The following is a 25511-nucleotide window of genomic DNA, read 5'->3' as shown; positions in this document are numbered from 1 at the left end:
CCTTTTCTCTTCATATTTATTTCCATCCCTGTGCAGGTTCATAAATTAGTTGATTATCTTATGCGGTTCTTTTTTTTGTTTCATCTTGCTCTTGCATTTGATGCTCTTGTCACCCAAATACTGTAAGGGGTAAGAGGTATCATTGCTTCACTCCTTTCATCTTTATGCCTTTCCTTCAAACTTCTGATTGAATTGGAGAACTGATGCAGAGGCAGTAAGATTGATGTCATTACTATGTTGTGCATATGTAGCATTATTGTCATATCTTTCATTTGGTTTCTTTTTCCCCCTATTTTCAAGGTAAAAATTATGTTGGTCAGTGAAGTGAGTTGAGAACCATGAGGTTTCAGGTTCAAATTCCAACAGAGATAAAAACACTTGATGATTGTTTCCCATTTATCCTAGCCTTTCTGGATAGAGTAACCTGGTATCCCGTAGAATTAGTCTAGGTACGCACAATCTGGCCTGGCACTACGGTTAAAAAAAATAAATTGTTCAGAAGCTTTACTATTACATGACCTTGAAACCCTCTTTTCAGCATGCTAGATACTTTATATACATATAAGTGCGTCTTGATTAATAAAGAAACTCAAGTATTCATCATATCAATTCTCTCCAGTCCTTGGATTCCTCCAGCTGGAGTAAAACTTATAAAAACATTTTTCTTAGCTTGAAATGTAATTCCTGCCTTTTGCAAATCCATAAGTGATCCTCATATAGCAATCATGAATAGCCAAATAGGCAAGAGAGGTTTTTTCATAGGTCCTCAAAAAGAAGCATAGTGATGGATCTCACTGAAGAGTGTGGCCTAGTGGGCAATGAAGTAGCATATATACTAGGTGATTTCTACTCATCGTCCAAGTCTTGGTAAATAGAGGTATCCGGTACTTGTGTTGGTGGGAGGTAGCAAATAACTTGTGGAATTAATCAAGTTATGTGTAAGCTGGCGAGGAAACCACTATTATCAAAAAAGAGAATACGCGAAGTGATGGATGACAAGGCCAAGGAAAACTAAGTGATCATAGACTTTTAGGGGTGTATGGGTTGTCTTCCAATTTCCATACTAGTGACCAGTAATATTAGAGCTTGGCAATTATAGGCATTGAGAACTTGGGTAAATAGGTTGCCAAAGTGGGGATATGAAGCCTATGATGATTAAGAGGGTGTTTGGATTGGCTTAAAAGTTGATCAGACTTACTTTTAAGTCAGTTTTTAACTTCTGGAAGTGCTTAACAAATATAAAAATAACTTAAAATAAGTTGGGAAGTGGTTGTCAATGTTAAAAGCAACTTAAAATAAGTTGAAAACCAAAAGTAGGTCTCCCCTACTTTTTATTTTTTGGCTTAAAAAGTCATTTAAGTTTGATTTTTTTTTTTTTGATTTAAAAACTACTTTTTAAAGCCAATTCAAACGGGCTCTAAGTGGATTAGGCCTTAAAATAAAGGAAAAATTACTTAAATACACAACACTTCTTTACCTATTCTCAATATTTCCCTACTTTTTTACTAAAATACAAAAATCCCTTATTTTCCCCCAATTCAACTTAACCGGATACTTTATTAGTTTAAGTATCCGCCCGTTATTAATTAAAGTATCTGCGCTGCTATATTATGCATCCGCCCGTTAATTAAGTATTTGTGCTGCTAACAACTTAATAATTTAAGTATCTGCCCGTTATTAATTAAAGTATCTGCGCTGCTATATTATGCACCCGCCCGTTAATTAAGTATCCGTGCTGCTAACAACTTAATAATTTAAGTATCCGCCTGTTATTAATTAAAGTATCCGCGTTGCTAGATTAAGTATCCACACTGCTATATTATGTATCCGAAAAACACTAAAGAAAGGAATTTTTGGTAATTAATGAAAGAGTAGGGAAAGGAAGTAATTTCTTTCTTATACTATGTCATTTGCCTAATTTTTACTAAAATAAATAGAATTCATAATTGGGTGGGGGGGATAAAGTTCAAACATTCTTATGCATCATGATTGTCTTATTTGATTTTTGCTCGAAAGGTTTGACTCTTTAATGAAATTAGTACCTTTCCTCTTTGCTTCAAATTGTAGAAATTAGATGGACAGATATCTAGACTAGGGTATAATTGATTGATTGTGTCTTATAATTTGTAAAATCTGAATAGAGAAATGTCTAGAAATGCCTTTTTTAACCAAAAAAACCTTGTTACTAATATGACCTCTCTTCTTTAGATTCCTTATTTCACTTCGATAGTAGTATTGATCGTGTCGATGCAGAAAAAATGATCCAATTTGGGATATCCCTATATTTGATTTTAAAAAAGAGAAGATGAAAGGTGGAGAGAAGCAAAATTGGAATAGGAGTAAAGTTTCTTTTTGAGTACTATCTAACAATAAGTGCATTTAGCCAAAATTTGATCATCTGCTAAGTACAAGCTTTAGAATGTCTTTTGGTAAAAATTATCTGCGGCGATGTTGACACCAAACAATACTAATTTACCAATGATCAAGGTGAGAGTGTACATTAATTAACCATAGTTTAGAGACAAGAATGTATGTGAAAACACGTGTCATGTATTCATTGATTCAGGATAAACACCACACCCGGTAAGACTTTACCTTCTTGTTGGTCTTCACCAATAGGGTTGAGTTTTAATCTATTTTTCACCTAGGTTAAAATAAGTTCATTTAGTGGTCTATTTTCACCAATTATATTCATTTGTTATAAGTATAGAGGCAAAAGAATAGTTGTTACAAATAGTACAACATATCTAATGTAATCTCACAAGTGCGGTCTGAAAAAGGTAGAGACTAGAGAGTATGTAGACCTGGATCTTGGGAGGTAGAGAAGCTATTACAAATAATAGGAAGACAAAATGGACCACTTAAGTCTCTTGGACAAGGTACTGTATATCTTGCAGGAAATTATTCTAAAGAGGAAAATAAATAAGAGCATCGTGATAGTTTTCCTGTAACCTTTTTTTTTTGGTTTTCTATCCGGTGTTCGGTATCCATATTGAAGTCTGACTAAATTCGAATTTGCATCGAGAAGTCCCATATTGAGGGTAAAGCGTTCCCTGACACAGTTTTAGTAATTCCTAAATCCTAACAACATTCTCAATGTAGTTTCTATTCCTTTTTAACTAATTATACATGAATGGTGAATAGGGGTGGCAAAATTTGGCCATGAAATATGTTTTGTGTAACTTGATCAACCATTTATTAATTCAGTTCATTTTGACATGTCCAATTTAGCGCATTCAAAAGATTTAACCCATTCATTTACCAACTCAACCTATTTTAAGCCCCTCCACACCCCATTTAGTATATCTAACTTTAGTATATCTAAAAGTTGAATTGATATATTATATATAGTCATAATTAAAATAAAGATTCTTAGGTTCTTACGAAAAACAACCAATGAAAGTAGGACTTAGTAAGAATGAATCAGTTGAGTCCTGATCTATTATTTAGCCTATTTTGACCCAATTCATCTTCACCCAACTGACCCTTTGGACGAGTTAATGACTCAATCATTTATTAGCTCAATCTATTTTGACTCGTTCAAATTCAATCCAATTTGTCCATTGGACACTCTTATGTACATACTTTAGAAGGCATAAATCATTTTGTTGTTTATTTATTCTTTGGAATTGATTGTAGGTGGGACATAATACTAGTATATCTTCACTTTAAAGCAACTTCATTTATGAATTGCAATGATATAATATATGGGGCCTTCTTTGAAATTAAATTCTTTTCTTGTCAATCTTGTAGTTCTTACATCACTTCAAATATTTCAAATGTTTCCAAAGGAGTGATTATGGGAATAGTTAATAGATCACATGTATGCCTTAGTTACCATCTAATCACCAAAAATCTCAGCTTATTTTCAAATGGTTCATTATGAAACAAAGATTTGATTGCTCTTGCAAATTAGTAATCTATTTAGTCAAGCCCTTAAACATCAACTTATTTATTACAAGTGTTTTTTTCATAAGTACTTTTGTGATAACTAGTTTTTGTTTTGAACAACCATATTAATATTTGGTCAAACTTTTTAAAAGTGTCTTTTAAGTGTATTTTTATCGGAAGTGCTTTCCAGAAAAGTATTTTTAGGGAAAAACTAATTTCTTTTTAGCTTCTAAAAAATTGTTTCTACTACTTTTCAGAAAAACTTATTTTCTCTCAAAAAGCTTTGACTAAACACCTCACATTTTATTAAAATGTGCATTTTTGGTCTTTAAAAAGCTTGACTAAACCAGCATTAATTGCTCTAGCAAATTAAGTCATGTTTGCGACCACCCCTAATTCCTAAACCTAAAAAAATTAGGTGGATGATCAATTTTCAGGTCTGCTATGAGTTTTTAGACGTCATATGAAAAGTAATAGGAAAATACTTATACTTAATAAAATTTGGATCTTATTTAAATTACGCAAGGATTTTTAAAGATTTGAACCTCATAAATCGCGTTTATTGGTATGAACTTTTAAAGGTTTGAAGCCTGTGGGAAAAAATGGTTCCATTTGTCCATCCTTCGAATTTTAGCACCGTTTGTTGCAATTGTTTCGTATTTTACTATTTATCTTGAAAGAAAAAAAAAACTTTCTCCTTGTCAAAAAAGTCAATAACTTTTAAAATAGTGGTTAACATTTGATAGCAGATGTTAAAAGTGGTTATTTACTCATTCCCTCTTCTCCCTCCAACATGATACATATAAACTTGGAAAGATTTAATTTGTATGCACTAATAATGTAAAGAATTTTCATTATAATAGATATTATTAATTATTATTATTATTATTATTATTATTATTATTATTATCTTCTTTATTTTTAGCTATTAGAGATCGTTTGGTAGAATGTATTATAAAAAATAATATAGGTATTAATTTTGAGTATTATTGATACTTTATTTGGCACGATTTTTCAATTTATGTATACACGTTATTTGGTACTATCCCCGTCCACTTTTAATTGTCACAGTTTCCTTTTTAGAGTCAAACTATAATAACTTTGACTAACATTTTACGATATATTTTTTCATCATATTAATATGTAAAAAAATTGCAATTTATAATACTTTTCGTATTGTTTTTGAATATCTAAATTTTTTGGTTAAAATATTGAATTAGTGTAATCTAATTTAACTTTGAAAATTAGTCAATTTGACTTTTGAAAAGTGAAACATGACAAATAAAAATGGACAGAGGGAATATAATGCTATGTATAACTAATACATGAAAAATATGGCATTAGCAATGGAAGGGACTCTAATGTAATGCATTAGCATGATGAAAGATACAATTGTCTTTAAAACTTTTTACACCCTTTTCATTGTATTTATTGATAACATTTTTGTAAATAAAATAATATTTTTAGAAAATTTTTACAATGCATGTGATTTTTAATTCACCAAATCAAAAACACTACATAAGAAATATATAATTAATTCTAATATTGTTATGAATGTCAGTATTACTAATATCAATACTATAATATATCCTGTTTGATATTATTTTTATACATCCTATCAAACGACAACATAATGCATAAACAAGACTCTACTTTGGAAAAGCTTTAATTTTTTTTCTTCAGGCAAGGGTAGGGTAAAGGAATGTTTTGTTGACCGGAGATGGGACTTTGACATGCCATTTCAATATCCTCCAAAGCCTAATGATTTTGTCCTCCACTAAGGCAAAGAAAAGAAAAGGTCATTTGTGTGATAAATGAAATACCAAATTTTAGTTATGAAAAAAAATTATAATTATTAAGTGTTTTTTATATAATCACTTGAAAGATTTAAACGATTAAGTGTCTGTTTGGCATTGTTATTGAAAGGTTAAAAATGATATTTTTGAAAAATCAAATATTTGGCAAATCCTTAAAACTTCTTTTAAATAGAAGCAGAAACAATTTTTTGTTGTTGGAAAGAAGCTAAATTTTTCTGCTTCTTAAACAAGGAGAAGTATTCCTTTCATATATTTATATTTATCAATATATTTCTTATTAATTAATTAGCATATCTCATAAATTTGGTTAAGCTTTATTCAAGAATTTAATTTTTAATTTTTATATAATAATTTTTTGTTTTATTTTATGTTTATATATTATTATTTTATATTGTATATATTATTTCATAGTAATAAAGGTAACAATAATATTTTTATAGGATTCAAAAAAAAGAAAATTTATGTAGAATTGTTTTTAAGAAAACAATATTATTTTTCGTATGTAGTGATTTAATTTGTGGAATGGTTTTTGAATTTATTTTGCTTGATATTTTTTAAGTATATTTAAATCATCAAGTTAATATTATATTACTAATAATTTATTTATGTATAATATTGATTGAAAATTTGAATAGGTACATTTTAATTTAATAAATTTTAATTAAAATTTTTGTAATAGATATTTAAAATAGTTTCTCTATAAAGTAATCTTTATATTAAAAGTACGTTAATACTTGTCCTTTTTCATAATTTGCTTATCAAAAGTACTTTTTTTAAAAGGATTAGTTAAACACAATTTACTTATCAAAAACACTTTTCAAATGAATTAAATTGTTTTTTCTACTTTTTTGAAAAGCTATTTTTTTTAAAAAAAATGCTTCTAAAAATAAGCAATTTTTAGTAGCAATGTCGAACAAGCTCTAAAATTTGAAACAAAATTTTAATATAATTAAAATATTTACTTAAAAGATTTTTATGAAGATGATAATTTATCACTGCTTCATCCATTTTCATCCTTAATCTCGCTATCGCCCACAATAATCAACTATCACCATTCTCCATCGCTATTGCTAATTACCACAATTAACATACACTATCATAGTCATTATTTACGATCATCAATTTCCATTATATTTATTAGTTACTATTGATAATCACCATCATTAGTCACAATTATCATTATTTAGCACCACCTTTAGTTGTCATGTCCACCCCAATTTATATTTGCCACCATCAAGTACCACATTTAACAATCGTTATTAATTACTACTGTTAGCCACCATCTTTGTAGCAACTATCCACGACCACCATCGTTATCATCATCGAACACAATCTATAATCGTCACCTACAACCACCACACCATTGTCATGATCATCATCATCAATCTCCATATAGTTGTTTTAAATATTTTATTAATATAATATTAATTTAAATTTTATTTTCATTAATTTTTAAATAAATACTTGTTTTATATATTTAGATTTCGAAAAATAATCACACTTAATTATTTAGCAATCAGATCTTAATCTAATATGATCTTATAATTTAGATATGTTTTAAATACAAACATCTAAATTTTAATGTATATCTTAATAATTTGAAGTGTATTATCAAATTCAAACATCTTAATTTTAACAAAAATAAATAAAAACCATTAAAGGTTAATCTAGATCATTTTTATAATTAAGAAAATTAAAATGTTTGGGAGAAAAAAAGGTAATCAATGAAATTATTATTATTATTTGTCTTTAAACAATAATGGAGACATATAATGAGCAGGCGTGTCCTTTTTTCATCATCCAATAATCTTTCCAGTCGGGAGCCTAAATGACAAGAAAAAGTCCAAATGAACCTTTCTATCGTGTTTGGATGGAATCAGGTAGAATCAAGGGATTTATTTATATTTGTTTGATTGAAAATTAAATTATATATATGATTAAAATTATTTTTTACATATACTTAATTGATGTTGAGCTCCTTTGGCTTATTAGTACGTTTATTTCTACGTATTTTGAATTTTATATAGTGAAAATTTTAACTCCATCATTATTTACGATTTTTTTTTTCATGTTTGAATTGGCTGTCAGCTTTGAGCTGCTTTCTCAGCTTCTATTGATTTCCACTGTGAGCTCAGTAAATTGTGTAACGTAAAAGGGTGAAGATAGGAAGAAAGGGACAAAAATTTAATTTTTACAGTGTTGATTATATAAGAAAATTAGAGACAATGCATGTTCAGTATGTAAAAGTTGTAAATATATATATGCTATGTATACTGTTATTATTTTTATTGATTGATTTAGAAAAGAAAAATATATTTCGATGCTTTAAAATATTTAATTTTAGATTTTTTATTTTATTTCACCTCTCAGATGAGATATAGATTCAAAATTATAATTTTGAAACGACATAACTTAGTCTATGAATCAAACGACTCCATTCAAATACATATTAGGAGGATTTATTGTTTAGTCATATTCAATTGTCCCTTTTCTACTTTTCTTTTTTATTCTTTTATGGCTACAATTTAATATTTATAAAACTTTTTATCAATTCGAAATTAATTCATTGTCATGAAAAGAAACAAATGACACCCTTATATGCTAATGATCACGACGGCTCATTGGCTTCAGCTTCCATGGAAATTGACTCATTTAGGAGTTTGAGCTTCTTTCTTTTTCTTTTTAGAATTTTTATTCGATGGTTGGTATTCGTGAAGACTAAATTTAAATTTACGTAATATAATTTTTTTTTGGCGCTCCTAACAAAAGTGTCTCCTTCATTCTTGTTTACATGTAGTCCTTATTAAGAATATATGTTTTTTAATACTTGTCATTTCACAAAATCAATACATAAATAAAATTATTCTTCCGATTTTAACCTTGAGAGTTATTAGTCTTGAAAGTATGCATTTGACCAACATAGGAAAACTAAATAGAGTAATTAATACGATATATTTTTATCATGTGCTCGATGAGCTAAAGAATAGGATAAAAAAAATTTATCATGTGATCGATGAACTGAAGATGTGTCATATTTTCTCAAATAATATCTCTTCAATTCTTTTTTCAATCTGCCTTTACCACACATTTAACTGTCAATATATCGCACCTCCTCATTGGACATTTATGCTCTTCTTCTTTACATTTTCAAATCATCTCAACCTTAATTTTCGCATCTTCTACATTACAAAGCAGATTCCCACTTTACCACATATATCTTAAAAATAATAGGAAATACTACTACTACAAACACTAGTTTGAATTATCTCAAGTTATTATAGAGAAAAATAAATAAATATAAACGGTAGTGATAATTCACGGAAGGTGGGGCCCAGTGAGCGAATTGTGGGGCCACAGTAAGTCACGCGAGTAAAGCGTGATGAGCCACGTATGACGCCAAAAAGCAGATAAAATGGGCTGTCTATTTGGGGGCCCATTAAAGTGGGCCCATAGCTTTTCCCTAAAATAGGCTCTACCATTTTGGTCTTCGGTTCTTCTTCTGACCCGACCCGACTGACTCTTTTTAGTGTATTTAATGAAGTGAACTGAATGCAGCCTGTTGAGTGTTGACCAAAGTTCTAAACAGATAATTTATTTATTTGGTTGTCCGATATTCACATTGAAGTGTAATTAAATTTGAATTTACGTCGAAAAGTCTCATATTAGGGATAAAACACTCCCTAACAAAGACTACTTTGTATCTAGGTGGACTCAAACCAAAAATCTCTGATTAAGGATGAATAAGTACTTTATCACTCCACAATTCTTATCGGTCTAAACAGATAATTTTACAGTTACAGTTTTACAAAGTACTAATATTTTTAGAATATTTGACATAATTTTCCTAATAATATTGCTTTATAAAAAAAATTAAAATGTTATAATAAAATTCCATGAGGAGTATAATTTAGTAATTATTTTAAAGTTATAAGTACTCTTACATAATGTTTCTATCAATTTAACCTTCTCTTTTCCGTATAAATCATATACTCTAGTATCTGAATATGTAAACCCTATATCACGTCGTGTAAGACTTATTAAAAGAAAAAAAATTCCATTTTCAAGCATAAGTTTGAAAAAATACTTGCGTAACTAATTAATAATCAAACTATCGTTGATATATGCATAATTCTAATCAATAATCAAGCATTTGTTCCCAAATTCAATGTGTAAATTCTACAACTTTAGTAGAGTATTATTTGTCAATTCATACAATCATCATCATTAATAATACAAAGTAATGTCCATCATTTAAAAACTTAACAAAGACAAATTTTGATAGGAAACAGCTGGTATCAAATACATTCACTTCCCCTAAATGTCCAAATTGTCATCATCACTTTAATTTACTATGGTATTCATTCTGAATATTTTAATACATCTTACTACATTTTGGATATTTTCTAGAACTTGGAATAATATGCAAGTACTAGGAAATATTTTCCACTTTGAAGAAAATATTAACTGCCTTGCAGATACAGTACAATGATTAATAACCATCAGTATTTTCAAAAATGTTTTTGGTCGAGTCTCGAGGCGGGACGTACTAAAAATGCTTCGAAGTGTAAATTAAAGACGTAGTTTCATAAGACGTAAGTTTTAAAATTTGAGGCGTAAGCCTCGAGCATAAAAACATAAGTCCTAGGCGTAAAAACGTAGATCCGGACGTTTTAAATTTATTTGTTAAACTTTTTTTGCTTTAAATTATATTTTGTATTATTGGTCTAATGGTATTTCTCAAATAGTAATTATAATACTTTTTCCTTCATTATTGATTATTAATACTTATCTCAAATAAAAATGATAATATAATTTCTATATATTATATGTTATTTATAAAAAATTATTTGTAAAATCATGCAAAGGTTTACTTTGTTTATTTTATTAGTAATAAAACTATAAAATTGAATATACATGAGACTACACCCCGTAGATCCATGAAACTTACGCTTCGTATCTCGAAGCTTACGCCTCGTCCCGTACTGTATAAAACACCTCGCCTCACACCCCGTCTTTTAAAACATTGATACATAATTGAATGAGGAGTCACAAAAAATAATTAAATTGTACCAATAAGTAATTCTGGTGTAGCAGTCAGAAATGTTTTGGATAATATTGTGAACTACAATAAATGTGTTTTTTGTTTCCCATTTATAAAGAAAATTAGAGGAGTATTGAAAACACCTTTGAATTTGATATAAATTATTATTTTTGTTTTTGAATTATTGACAATTTTAAAAATATTCTTTTACTTGACTAACTAAACTTAGATTCATACCCCCTATCTGCCACATGACATAGCAAATGGTTTCAAACTCTTGTAAGAGTATGCAACTCTTAATAAAAACCCGAGAGAAGTGTTGCAAACACCCCTAAACATAGCGAGAATTTTGGAGTGTATTTCATTGATCATATTGCAAGATCAGGAATGTATTTAAGTTCAGTTAGTCGAGTAAATGAGTGTTTTTAAGGCTATCAATAATTTAAGAATGAAATTAATAATTCACACTGAATTTAAAAATGTTATTACAATGAAGTACTTGAACATCGAATTATTAATGTTCTTAAGCATATAGTTTATCATTCATGGAATGGAAGGACGATTGATGGTTACTAATCATCTTCTCTCTTTTTATTTATGTCGTATTCGGGTCAACGTATATATAGTTTGATTGATTTTTACAGGATATTATGCACCTCTCATCAATAATATGTATTAAATAATTAATTACATGCACTAAAACTAGGATAAATAAGAAGAAATTACTAGCGTTTCTAACTTTGCTCCAATTTAAATCAGACCCTTCATGATTTTTAACTAACCTTCTTGATTGCTACCTCACAATCTTGAGTGTCTGATTGATACTAATAGTCATTAATTAATAAAGTGAAAAATTCTATTGAATTAAACATTTTTGGTGGATATTTTTTACCAGCTAAATTTGGGAGAAAAAGGCAAACAACCATTTTTTGAAAAACTCCAAGAAGTTGTTCTTTCTTTTTTGTACATAACAATAATCAGTATTCAGTAGGGTAACCACAACAAATTGATGCTAATCATCATTAATTAGGTGGCAATTAGTATCATTACTTATTGGAGGGGATTAATTAGACTTTATATCATACATTATTGATTTTTCATTGAATTTGAATTCCCTAAAAACTTAAATATATATTAGAGATGCTCTTTTAGTAAAATTCAAATTTATTATATTATGGTTCAAATTACAACATCTTAATCCCCACTAAGTTATTCCTTTGGAATCAATATTTGTTGTTTAGTAGTTCAAAGAAGAAAATATACTGCAAAAAAAGGAGAATCAATAAAATTTAAAAAGCATAACACATTAATGAGTTTTTTAACTTGATTTCAGCTGATATCTATTTGAGTGTGCACAAGTAGAACTCAAACTTGTATAAAATTGAACAAGTAGACACACGCGTCCTAAATGACATATTACACATAGAACGCCATGTAGGTTGCAAGTTGTCACACAGGCTGCCATGTAGGACACATATGTCTGTATAAGTTTGAGTGTCTACTTATATACAAAGACATAAATATCAGTTGAAATCAAATTAAATGACATATTTATTTATGGGAAAAGGCTCAAATATGCCATTGAACTTTCAAAAAAGGCTCATTTATGTCATCCGTTAAAAGTTTAGCTCATCTATGTCATTACCGTTTAAGAAAAGGCTCATTCATGCCATTATTTTTTAACAGTGGTTTTGCAAAACCATTTTTTACACGTGGTCAATTATAATTCAGCCACGTCATTATTATTTTTATAAAAAAAATCAAAATTCTGAATAAAAATTGAATTATAATTCGGCCACGTCATTATTATTTTTTTAATTCAATTTTTGTTAAGAATTTCAAATTTTTTTTATAAAAAAAATTAATGATGGCCAAATTATAATTGGCCACGTGTAAAAAATGATTTTGCAAAACCACTGTTAAAAAATAATGGCATGAATGAACCTTTTCTTAAACGGTAATGACATAGATGAGCCATACTTTTAACGAATGACATAAATGAGCTTTTCTGAAAATTCAATGACATATTTGAGCCTTTTCCCTTTATTTATTATTTCAATTAAAAAAATAGCATTAGGTGGGAAATGGAAAATCACTTTCTTGGATCCTGAGACTACTGTTGCCAAAAAATCAATATCAATCTGTTGGGATTATTAAAGAAAAAGCAAATGAGGAATGATGAAAAAGTAGTGCTTTGGATAAAAACAAAACAAAAATAAAATACTGAGAGAAATATAAATAAATAAAGAGAGACACAGAGAAAGCAAAAGAAGACAGAAAAGAAATAAAACAGACTCACTGTCTTTTATCAAATGGAGTGATGAATTGTGTGAGTAGAAGCATGGAAGTTATACATAAAGAAGTAACAACAAAAAAGAACTAAGAGGAAGAAGAAAATTTGGTATTGTAGATGTATTGGAATTTGAGCTTAATATCTTAAATACTTCCTTCTCCGTTCGCTTTTAATTGTCATAGTATAGATTTGGCACATTCATTAAGAAAATAATGATTAACATGATTGTTGCATTACCCCTGATGTCTAGTATCAGGTTTTAAGAAATGGTTTGAGTAAGTAATGGATGCTAAGAGTAAAACATGAAAAAATAAATCATGATATGTTAAAAGTGACAAATAAAAGTGAAAACTTATTTTTAGAATAATTGACAAGTAAAAATGAACAGAAGGAATAGTTATTTAGTTAACCGACTAATATATAATATATGTAGAATTCATGTATAATTTATGTATATGAGCAAGGAAAAGTAAATCGTAAATAGAAAATATGACATTCAAATATTTGTTTGATCATGAAATTTGATCAGATTTTGAAAATATGATCTTCAAATATTTTCAAGCTCCCAATTTTTGGATTTTCTTCTCACAAAACTTCAATTTTTTTTCCAAGTAAAAAATGCATGTCCAAACACAATTTCAAATTTCAAAAATTATGACTTTAAATTGGTAAATAATTTACATATTTTGACTCTCGATAAGTAAATCGTGACAAATATTTTAAAACGGTGGGATTATAAGTTAAATCCTTTCTTGAGGGATTATACATGTGAATCTTTTTCTTTTCTTTTCCTTTCTCTATCTCTTCACACCAAAAAAAACAAAACAAGAAACTAATCATCATGAACAAAAAGCTAATTCTAACCATCAAAACATTACTTCCCTTAAATTTACCACTCATCTTTACATGCCTTATTTTCCTCAACCAATTTTTTCTTACAATCTCATAACCATGAACCATTTCTTTCTCACTACAATTTTCTTCTTTCTCATACAAATTTCACTTGTTTTCTCTACTTCAAATTTTCCTCTTCAACTCATTTCACTTTTATCCTTAAAATCTTCATTTCAAGACCCAAACAATACATTTCAAGATTGGAATCCTACATCAACTTTCTCAAATTTTGGTTCACAACCCTTTTGGTGTTCATGGTCAGGCATCAAATGTGACACAAAAACAAGTCACATTACATCCCTTAATCTCTCAAAGAGGAATCTTTCTGGTAAAATACCTCAAAATATTGCATCCTTGATACACTTACATCACTTAAATTTAAGTGGAAATTCATTTGATGGACCTTTACCATCCATCATTTTTGAATTTCCATTTCTTAGAACACTTGATATTAGTCATAATTATTTCAATTCAGCATTTCCTCTTGACGGTCTAACGAATCTCAAGTCCCTAGTACACTTGAATGCCTATAGCAACAGCTTTACAGGCGCGTTGCCTGTAGAGCTTGTTGGGCTTCAAAATCTTGAGTATTTGAATCTTGGTGGCAGTTACTTTACTGGTGAAATTCCGGCAAGTTATGGGAATTTCAACAAGTTGAAATTCCTACATTTAGCCGGAAATTCACTGAGTGGGAAAATTCCAGAGGAATTGAGATTGTTGAACCAACTCGAACATCTTGAAATTGGATACAACAATTATACTGGAAATGTTCCTCCTGGATTTTCCTCGTTATCGAATTTAGCTTATCTTGACATCTCACAAGCTAATCTTTCAGGTGAAATTCCAATTCAGCTTGGAAATTTAACAAAGATTGAATCCTTATTTCTTTTCAAGAACCATTTTATCGGTACAATTCCCTCGAGTTTTTCCAAACTCACATTGCTGAAATCATTGGATTTATCGGATAATCGTCTCTCAGGCAACATTCCTTTTGGATTTTCAGAGTTGAAAGAGCTAATCATGTTGTATTTGATGAACAATAACTTATCAGGTGAAATCCCTGAAGGGATTGGTGAGTTACCAAATCTCGAATTGTTAGCTCTTTGGAACAATTCACTCACTGGAATTTTACCACGAAAGTTAGGATCAAATGCTAAGTTACAAAAACTTGATGTGTCCTCAAACAATTTGACTGGTCCAATTCCCCAAAATCTCTGCCTCAGCAACAACTTAGTTAAACTCATTCTGTTTTCGAACGAGTTTACTGGTGAGATTCCTTCATCCTTAACTAACTGCAACGCTTTATCCAGGTTGAGAATCCAAGACAACAAACTCAATGGCACGATTCCATCAGGATTCGGTTTTTTGCCTGATTTCACTTACATGGACATCAGCAAGAACAAATTTTCGGGGCAAATCCCAAAAGATTTTGGAAATGCCCCGAAAATGATGTACTTGAACATTTCTGAGAATTTTTTCAGTAGTAACTTGCCTGATAATATCTGGAACGCCCCGAATTTACAGATATTCTCAGCAAGTAAGAGTGGCCTTGTTGGAAATCTCCCTGATTTCAAAGGATGTCAAAGTCTTTACAAAATCGAACTCGAAGGAAACAATCTCAATGGTAGCATTCCATGGGACATTGAACATTGTGAAAAGCTTATTTCTCTAAATCTTCGACGAAATTCATTTACAGGAATCATTCCTTGGGAAATATCTGGTATTCCTTCGATAACAGACGTTGATTTGTCACATAATTTTCTCACAGGAACAATCCCTTCCAATTTCGAAAAGTCTAGCACGTTGGAACATTTCAACGTGTCGTATAATCAGCTCACTGGTCCATTGCCTTCTTCAGGATCTATGTTCTCAACCTTCCATCCTTCGTCCTTCGTAGGAAACGAAGGTCTTTGTGGTACTATCATACATAATCCATGCAGGACTGATGAACTCAAAGATGGAAAAACAGATTTTTCGAACCATTCAAAGAAAACAGATGGTGCATTGATAGTATGGATTGCGTCGGCAGCATTTGGAGTAGTAATTATCATTCTTATTGTGGCAATTCGGTGTTTTCATTCAAATTACAATCGAAGATTTCCATGTGACAAGGAAATCGGACCGTGGAAGTTAACAGCATTCAAAAGGTTGAATTTCACAGCAGATGATGTACTCGAAAGCATAGCAATCACAGATAAGATCATCGGTATGGGGTCTGCAGGTACTTAACGGATCTATATTGTTAGTTATGAGTTCAGTTGAACCCGCAATTTTTCATTAAGTATATGTGGTGGAAAAATCATACAAAATTGGTGTACATATATATATATATATATTTTTTTTTAAATGCTGACATCACCTAGACAAGTTGGCAATGTGGACTTTTATCAATATAACTCTCAAATGGAAAAGTATAAGATAGACTAGATCTTACCCTTAAATTATTACATAATATTTAGTTTTGAGTGCAACTTTCAAATAACTTCGATCCTTAAAGCCATTAAGATTATATTCTAGATTTGCCTCTATCTATAGATATAATGTACAATTTCCACCTTGAACTTAGAATGGGGTCCGCGCGTAGGTAGTGGATGATCTATAGTGTCAGCAAAGTCGAAATGTACAAAGTCTCTTAAACATTAGTAAATAAATAGTACATTTCAAAATCACGTTTTCAAAGAAATCGGAATCTTGAATAGTAAGATTTTGTTCTAGATTCGCCTCTATCTATAGATATAATGTACAATTTCTAGGTGAAACTCAAAATAGGGTCCGCAACTAGTGGATGATTTATAGTGTTAGTGAAGTCGAACATATATAGAGAAATGTGCAAAATCTCTTTGACATTAGTAATTTTAAAAGAAGCTTGAATCTTGAATACTGAGATTATATTCTAGATTTGTCTTTGTCTATAGATATAATATTGTACAATTTCAAGTGAAACTCAAAATGGGGTCCGCAACTAGTAGATGATCTATAGTGTTAGTGAAGTCGAACATAGAGAAATCATGTGCAAAAATCTCTTAAAAGTACATGAGTAACTTCCAAAGAAGTTTGAATCTTGAATATTAAGATTATATTCTGAATCCATCTCTGTGTGTGCGCGTTTATATATAGGTACAGTGTACAAGGCGGAAATGCCAGGTGGCGATATCATAGCGGTGAAGAAGCTATGGGCGGGGAAGCAACATAAGGAGACGACAAGGAAACGACGTGGCGTGTTGGCAGAGGTGGATGTGTTAGGCAATGTAAGACATAGGAACATTGTGAGACTACTAGGTTGTTGTAGTAACAATGAATGTACTATGTTGTTGTATGAGTACATGCCTAATGGTAGCCTTGATGACTTGTTACATGACAAGAACAAAGATGCAAATTTGGTTGGTGATTGGTTTACTAGGTACAAAATTGCACTTGGTGTTGCACAAGGGATTTGTTATCTTCATCATGATTGTGACCCTGTCATTGTTCATCGTGACCTAAAACCTAGCAACATTCTTCTTGATGGTGAAATGGAAGCTAGGGTTGCTGATTTTGGGGTTGCTAAATTGATTGAATGCGACGAATCGATGTCCGTCATTGCTGGATCTTATGGCTACATTGCACCCGGTAAGTTATTTCGAATCTCCCTTAATTTTTTAAACTATTTTCTAAGGTCGATTTAGTTGTCAAGGAGATACAATTTAAATTACAACGTGCATGAATTTGAAATCTAATAGTTTCATGTTGTGTTATATGTATGTTTGTAGTCTTTATAGGGGTCCATACTCCGTATTAGTGGCGTTTCTATAAAACCTGTCACGAAGTATTATAAATCGTGGTGACCGAGCTAGTTGTCTGTAAAATTACTACTTACGATGGGAACCCCTAAAATATTACTTTTAGTGACAACTTTTGAGGTGGCCATGAAAATCACATTTCTTATAGTCGAAATCTTTTTTAAAAAAAATTATCTTAATTTTAATTTCATATTGTTTGTCCAACGAACACTTTAAACATTATTATTATCTTTAACACTCAAAAATATCATCAAAACGTCTTCGATTTGCCAATATTAGTAACAACAACAATTATTTCATAAAAAAATTTTCCCACAAAAGACATTGTGTGAACAAAAAAAAGTTGGATTTATTCATGCTTATTATTTTAATAATTAAGGTTTGTTTTGTGTTTTTTTTTTTTTTTATGTTGTGTTAAGTTTATCCAAAAATGTTTCGTCATCGATCGTGTCGGTTTAGTCTGTTGTGTAGGGTGACGAAAAGGGTCACTTGCGTGCTTAACGTGGTATCATGTCATATTGTATTTTTGGTGAACTTCATCATTTTGTTTGGTCCTTTTCAATGTGTCCACTTTCTTTTGAATCCTCTTACTTTGGGCGGACTTAGGGTATTGGATATGATTTTCGGAAATTCAGTAATTTTTGTACGGTTGTATATTTGTATTGAGAAATTCAATACAAAGTGTGTTGTTGGTTCAGTGACGATAGAAAAGGCCTAATTTGAGCTCATTAATCGGGGGGGTGGGGGAGGATATTTCCGTTATAAAGGTGGCATGGCACCTAGAGGCGAACTCGCATGTATATAGGTTGGGGTGCACGTGCACCCGTTAACTTTGGGAAAAATCATGATCAGTATATTTATTTTGAGAAACTGACAACAATTAGATATAATTAACAGTGCCCCATGAAAAGTATAGAATGACACTTGGTACAGGCCAATGCATCTGCCCTCTCGACCTAGGTTCGAGCCTAGCCAGATCCACATTGTATAGTTTTTATTATAAGTGACTGCTAGATAAGGGATTCAAGTTCATGATCATTCAGTAGAACAAACCTATGATGCACCCGAAATCTTCAAATTTTAGATTAGCCTCTGATGGCACCACCATTACCATTTTTATTTTTATTTTTTCTCTTTTTCTCCGTGATTTACTACTTATAATTGTTTTAACCTTTTAGGGACCATGTCCACTATTGCGCGTGAATTAGCCCCTTGGCTCTTAAGGCCTTTAATTTTCACTTTATGTTATTTCTTTGGACCCACAAAGATTTTCCCAAAGTATATTATATATGAATCTTCATGATTATAAAACCCTTTAATTTATTAGTCCTAGTACTGTATTCTTTATTAAACATATAAATTCAAAAGTCAAATACTTTGGGCTATAAAAGCCAAAATGTTATGATAACTCGATTTCTTGTGTGCAAGATAGTTGTGATCTCACTTAATTATCTTACTTGCTAGTGCTACTTTGTAATCCTATCAAATATGTTTAGGATTTAATCTTTTTTTACACTATATATAATAGTAAATAATATAAGATTCAGAGCACTAATCTAACTTTGTAAGTTTATATATTCTTTATGGTGCAGAATATGCGTATACATTGCAAGTGGACGAAAAGAGTGACATTTATAGCTATGGAGTGGTGTTAATGGAAATTTTGTCCGGGAAAAGATCGGTAGATTCGGAATTTGGCGATGGGAATAGCATTGTGGATTGGGTGAGGTCGAAGATGAAGATTAAAAACGGTATAAATGATGTTTTGGATAAAAATATTGGTGCTTCGTGTCCTCGAGTGAGGGAGGAAATGATGTTGATGCTTAGGGTGGCGTTGCTATGTACTAGCCGGAACCCGGCTGACCGGCCTTCCATGAGGGATGTTGTGTCCATGTTACAAGAGGCCAAGCCCAAGAGGAAGTTGCCCGGAAGTGGTGGTGACAATTCAATTGCTCTTGTTTGTTTGGCACAAAAGGCCAATGTGGAGTGTTAATATAATTGGAGATTTGAGGTTTCTTTTCTTTAGTTTTTTTCTTTTCAATTGTGGGGGATTGGTATAATCGTATAGGGTAAGTCAATGTTTCCTACCTTTTAAAACTTTAATTAGTGGAAATTTCAGGTATTTTGATTTTTGAGTGATTATTTGTGAAATTTTCTCGTAATTGTTATAAACTCGTGAACTAACAAATAGATATTGATAATAATTAAGGATTACAAAATGCAACAAAAATATAATGATATTAAGTTGATCCCAAAAATGTGTGTTTTAGCTAAGAAAAAAAAAACTTTAGGATTAATTAAGCTCCTCCTTCCCATCTTGTCATCCTCTCCTTAGCCAATTGGATACAATGTACTCTCAAGGTTTCCTCTTCTACCTGCACATACAAAGAGATTATTGGTTTTGGAATAACATGTATATCACATTGGATATCTATCATATATATTTATGGAATATGATTCGATTTTAAGATGCCTTGATGGTGAAATTGTAAATATGTAAGACTCAAAATCTTGTACTAAAAAGCACAAATTAAAGGTTCGATCTCAAGGCATAATGTTAATAATGCTCATTGATCATATATTGTTAAAATGAAAATCTTGATTCCATATTTTATACTTCACGAAAATCTTAACCTCTCTTAATAAAAATATCTATTTGATATGTGATTTTTCTTTGAGTTCTGCATGAACGCAACTGAGATACTTTACGTGCTCCTCTTCTTAAGAAAAATGTATACTTATTATAAGATGTATTTGGTAGGACGAAAATTAATTTTCATGACAAACAAGAGTGTGCAGGTTTAATTTATGGGCATCAAAGAAGTTAAAAATAATAATAATTATTATTATAATTTAAGAAAAAAAATCTTACTTCTAAAGAATCAACTGTTTTTAAATGACTCTCTAGCTCCTCCAAGAACTCTTCCTCCTGCTTTAAAATTACTATAAGTTGTGTGAGCAAATAACATGACTGCTCAACCTGGAAAACCAATTTAAAAACAAAAAAATATTATTAATTTTCTTCATTATTCTAATCACTATTAAAAAAACAAATAATTCCGACAGAAATTGGCTCATTGAAAATACCTTAACGATGAGCCAATTTCATATGAACATCTTTTTAAGAGTTAATTGTCGAAATATATCTAAATTATCATTTTTTAACGAGTTTCATATTTCAATTGTATATTGTTTTCTTTATATTATAAAACACACATCGAATGAGCTTTCCAAATATTTGTTTTCAATCAACAATACAGGCATGATAGGCCAACGCAGCATTGAAGCATGTTTTAATACAATTACAAAGGAATGATAGTTTAAGTAGGTAAATGAAATAATAAATAATTATTAAGATATAAAACTCGCGAACGATTATAGTAAATATATATATATATATATATATATATACACACTTATATGTTTTTGCGATGAATAATTTTATTTTATTTTAATTACCTGCCATTCCATATTCATAATAAAATCCTGTATACCGTCCATAACTTCCTCTGCTGTGATCATAGCATCGTAAATCGACATAACTTTTGCCTGTCCAAATAATATAAATTATTTGTCTTAATTTCTAAAAATAGTTATTTCAAATAAAAAGGATAAAAAAAAAAAAAAACACTTTTCTAATTTTAATTTTTTTAAAAACGTGTAAAAGAAAAATACGACAGATACCTCAGCTCCATCAACAAGTGGAAGACAAAGAGAAATTGCTGATAATTTTCTTGCTACCCTTCCAACAGCTTCAGAATTTTTCAACTCTAATCTTTGCCACTCTCTAAGTAAACAATTCTGAGAGTTCATTATCTTATTTATTTTTATATCATGTTTCATTTTTTGGACTTCAATTTTCTTCTCAGCTGTGAAATTTCTCATAATTGAAATTCTTAACCATACATTGAACACCTTCTTCTGTTCTCATCACCAAGAAAAAATAAATGAGAATATGCACTTATAAAGAAGGAAAAACTACATAATTAAATATATTTCACTATTATATATACTATCATTACGTATACTTTCATAATATTACATATCTTACGTACTAATTAAAAGTTTCCTACCATATATTGAAGAAAATACACTTAGATACATGTATTATTGCTATCATATACAAGAAAATAGGGAGAGAGGCGAGAGAGATTGGGGAGGGAAGCGAGCAAGATTCGTATGTATACCAGATACATACGAATGACACTAGATACATGTATCTGTATGTATCTGGTGTGATTCGCATATATCTGGGATACCAGATACATGGGATAGTGGCGAGTGAGATGGGAGAGAAACGAGTCAAGCGAGCAGGATTTGTTATGTATCCCAGATACATGCAAATCCACTTGGATACAATGTATCAACAACAAATTACACCTAATTTTGACCTTATGTATTCGACATACATGCATCTAGACGTATCTGGGGACCAAAATCTGGTAAAATGCGTAATATTGTAAACTAGAGTATATCTAAGTAATTAGCTCCTAAACTAGTAGGATTTATGTAAGTATATGGTATATATCACGTTTGGTGAAAGACATCAAGTTTTAATTTGTACGTGATATCGCGTGAATATTATATAAAGTGAGTTGATGATCAATGTGGCTACACTTACCTAGCAATTTAATGTACATGGCACTTATTTGTGTTTTCTAGGACTATATTTAACATTTTAGGCCTTTTTTAAATAAAAAAAAAAGGATACAACATATATGTATAGTTGTATATATATGTTGTTTTTTTCGTTATTATTTAATTTTGTAACTTTAGTACAATAAATTAAAATAATAAATTATCATACTTAAAATTAATTACTCTACCTATGGAAGAATTAATTAATTCATAAATTTTTTTACCTGTGCAACCCTCTTGATTGCAGCCATAGAAGCCTCAACACGAGCATTGACAAATCTCCATTGTACTAATCTATTATTCATAAGACGATACTGATGAAAATCTTCTTCTAGTATGGGCGAAATTTTTTTCTGTTTAAAATACTTTAAAACGCTAGTAACACCACCACGACCACCATCACTATCACTAACGTCCTTAGACGTGTCCATTTTCAACTTTCTCGAGCTAGGTGACTTAGGGACTATAGGTAAAGGACGTCCCGGTGACAATGCCCATGCAGATCGCGAATTATTATTTGTACTAACACATGTTGTTGTTGCTGTTGTTGTTGTTGATGATTTTGATCCATTATCGCGTTTTTGTAAGAATTTAGCAAAAGTACTATGATTATGATGATCTTCAATTTCTTGAAATTTTTTGTTGTTCTTGATCATCCTCAATGGGCTAACATTTTCTTCTCCTCTACTATTAGATCGCATTTTTGTGGTCGATTTTGATCGATTGACATGTTTTGGTGGAACATAGTCGATTTTGTGAATTTCTGGGAGTGACATTCCACTTTTGCTTCTTAGTAAACGCGGAGTATTGACTGGTGATCGAGGAATAATATTGTTGTGATGGCGATTTTTCTCCTTCTCCATCGATAAAATTGATGGAATTTATGTTTTAGGAGTTTGTTTGTATTTTTGGAGAAAGATTTTAGTGTATGAAACAACGAGTCGAGAAATTAAGAAATGAGGTGTGGAGAAACTATATACTATAATTAATTAAGAGGATATTTGGCTACAATGGATAGTAGTTGAGAGCACGTTAATTTATATAATATATATTTGTTAATACCAAATTATAGTTCGAGGCTAACACGAAAGTTGGTCAACCCAATTATGAGGATGACTTTTTTTGGAGGTCAATGGTTCAAGTTTGTATCGAGAATTACTAGTCTGGATTATTTTGAATTCGCGCCACATAGAGTTTTAACTCATTATGAATTCACATCACACAGAGGCGGAGCTAGGTGGAGGTTCGTGGGTTCAGACAAATCCAGTAGCTTTTCTATATACTCTATATTTTTACTAAAAAATTAAATAAATATATATATATTAACTTGTGAACCCAGTTTAATAATATAGAAGACTGAGCTCTAGCTCATTAAAGGGAGAGCTTTCCCTTATTAGGATGTTCCCCATTTTTATGGCTCGAATACGATAAAATTTTGTATGTTTACTTTTCTCTATATGTTCGTCTCTAGTGTTAAACTCATGCAGAGTTTAACTTCTAACAATTAACATACTAATTATTAATCTTTACAATATTAGGTTACACAACAATATCTACAAATATTCCTTTGTAGAGCGAGTTTGTAATTTTGAAAATAAGATAACATTTACTATTATAACATTTAAAGGCAGCTGGGCGGATGTAACATTTGAACAATTGTTCAGTATATTTTATTATTTGCACCACAAATATATATACATTTATAAAGTTCACTAAATCATCTAGCACATGTTAGATATGGGCCCATAATTATATAATCATACAATAAATTTAGTGCTAAGAACATCAAAAGACGAGCTCCCCCAGAGGTGTGACGAAGTGTATTGATAAGTGTTGAACTGATCAATACCTTCATCGAAACGTTTTAATCCCCTTGATAGTTCAATATATTCACTCATTGTGCAAGTTTATATTATTATTTTTTAAATTTCTTTTATTATGATTCATGACTTCGTTACTAAACTCAATAATTTTAAATTCTAAATTCACATCTTATTTATTATGATTCATAACTTTATTACTAAACTCATCAATTTTAGATTCTTAATTCACATCTTATTAAATGTGAACTAATATAGTTTTATATCTTATTGGTCATGTATGTAAATTAGATTCATATATTTACTATTATTTTGAAATGACTTGGATGATTTGAAATGTCATGGAAGTAAACAAGAGGTATTAGCAAAAAGAACTCAAAAACTACATCAAGAAGAAGCAACTTAAGTTGGTATAAGTTTGGTGAAGAATAGGGCAAAGCAACACAAATCATGCATAATTTTATCAATGGAGAAGGTATGGAAAGGGCAGCAAGGGGTTTAATCCAATGAAGAATACATGACTAAAGCTCAAGCCCAAAATTAACTCAATTGAACAATATGGAGTTTAAAGGCATCACACAAAAGATTGAGCAAGCCAGACTTATGGAGTTTGAGGGAAAGGGGTTTAATACAATGAAGAATACATGACTAAAGCTCAAGCCCAAAATTGACTCAATTGAACAATATGGAGTTTAAGGGCATCACACAAAAGATTGAGCAAGCCAGATTCTACAAGTAGAATCTGAAGAGGATAGTGTATATGCACACCTATCCCTATCTTGAGAGATAGAGAGGTTGTTTCTGATAGACCCACGATTCAAGTAAGAGTAGTTTGGAAAAAATAAAACAAATACGAGAGAGAAGAAGTCAAAACACAATGCTAGAGAAAGCATGACAAAACAAAGGGACAATTAGTGCAACAAAATAATATGATAGTCAAAGTGCAAGAAAAACTAAATAGTAACAGAAATGAAATAACAAGAAACTTCTCATATATTAGTAATAATATATTATGACTACTAATACGATGGAAAAGTAAAGAAGATGAAAAACGAGACAACTCTCAACTACCTAACTAACCCTTTATCCAAGTTCGTGTTGAAAAAATATTCTAATATATCAAAAGAAAAATTGATACTATTATATATCTATATTTACTCTATTAAATGAGTATTTATATATTTTTGATTATGTCATAAATATATTCACTATTACAGTTGATAAAACATATGGCTGTTGCAACGTCTATTTTTGACCAAAATAAATTGACTTCAATTATTGTCTTTAATGTATTTTATGACATTCACTCTTACGTACACTTTAGTTTCATTTGAGACT

At 30.3% G+C, this 25511-nt stretch overlaps 2 protein-coding genes across 2 annotated transcripts; one reads left to right on the top strand and one right to left on the bottom strand.

Moving 5' to 3' along the window:
• The first annotated feature begins 13967 nt into the window (after positions 1 to 13967).
• On the top strand, positions 13968 to 19853 carry LOC125831025 (leucine-rich repeat receptor-like protein kinase TDR). The gene is made up of 3 exons (XM_049510214.1): positions 13968 to 16157; positions 17054 to 17545; positions 19308 to 19853. The coding sequence occupies exons 1-3, from the start codon at positions 13994 to 13996 to the stop codon at positions 19706 to 19708; spliced, it is 3057 nt and encodes a 1018-aa protein (XP_049366171.1). The 5' UTR covers positions 13968 to 13993; the 3' UTR covers positions 19709 to 19853.
• Positions 19854 to 20012: 159 nt separating this feature from the next.
• LOC125831428 (QWRF motif-containing protein 7) lies at positions 20013 to 23216 on the bottom strand. The gene is made up of 5 exons (XM_049510631.1): positions 22578 to 23216; positions 21400 to 21636; positions 21175 to 21264; positions 20588 to 20695; positions 20013 to 20090 (listed from the first exon to the last, which is right to left on the bottom strand). The coding sequence occupies exons 1-5, from the start codon at positions 23214 to 23216 to the stop codon at positions 20013 to 20015; spliced, it is 1152 nt and encodes a 383-aa protein (XP_049366588.1).
• Between the last annotated feature and the right edge of the window lie 2295 nt (positions 23217 to 25511).

The sequence above is a fragment of the Solanum verrucosum genome, unplaced genomic scaffold, assembly GCF_900185275.1.
Source record: "Solanum verrucosum unplaced genomic scaffold, falcon-dt-bn FXZP01000049.1, whole genome shotgun sequence".
In the NCBI taxonomy this organism is placed as follows: Eukaryota; Viridiplantae; Streptophyta; class Magnoliopsida; order Solanales; family Solanaceae; genus Solanum; species Solanum verrucosum.
The sequence above is the reverse complement of the archived record's forward strand: the minus strand, read 5'-3'. Positions and strand labels throughout refer to the sequence as shown.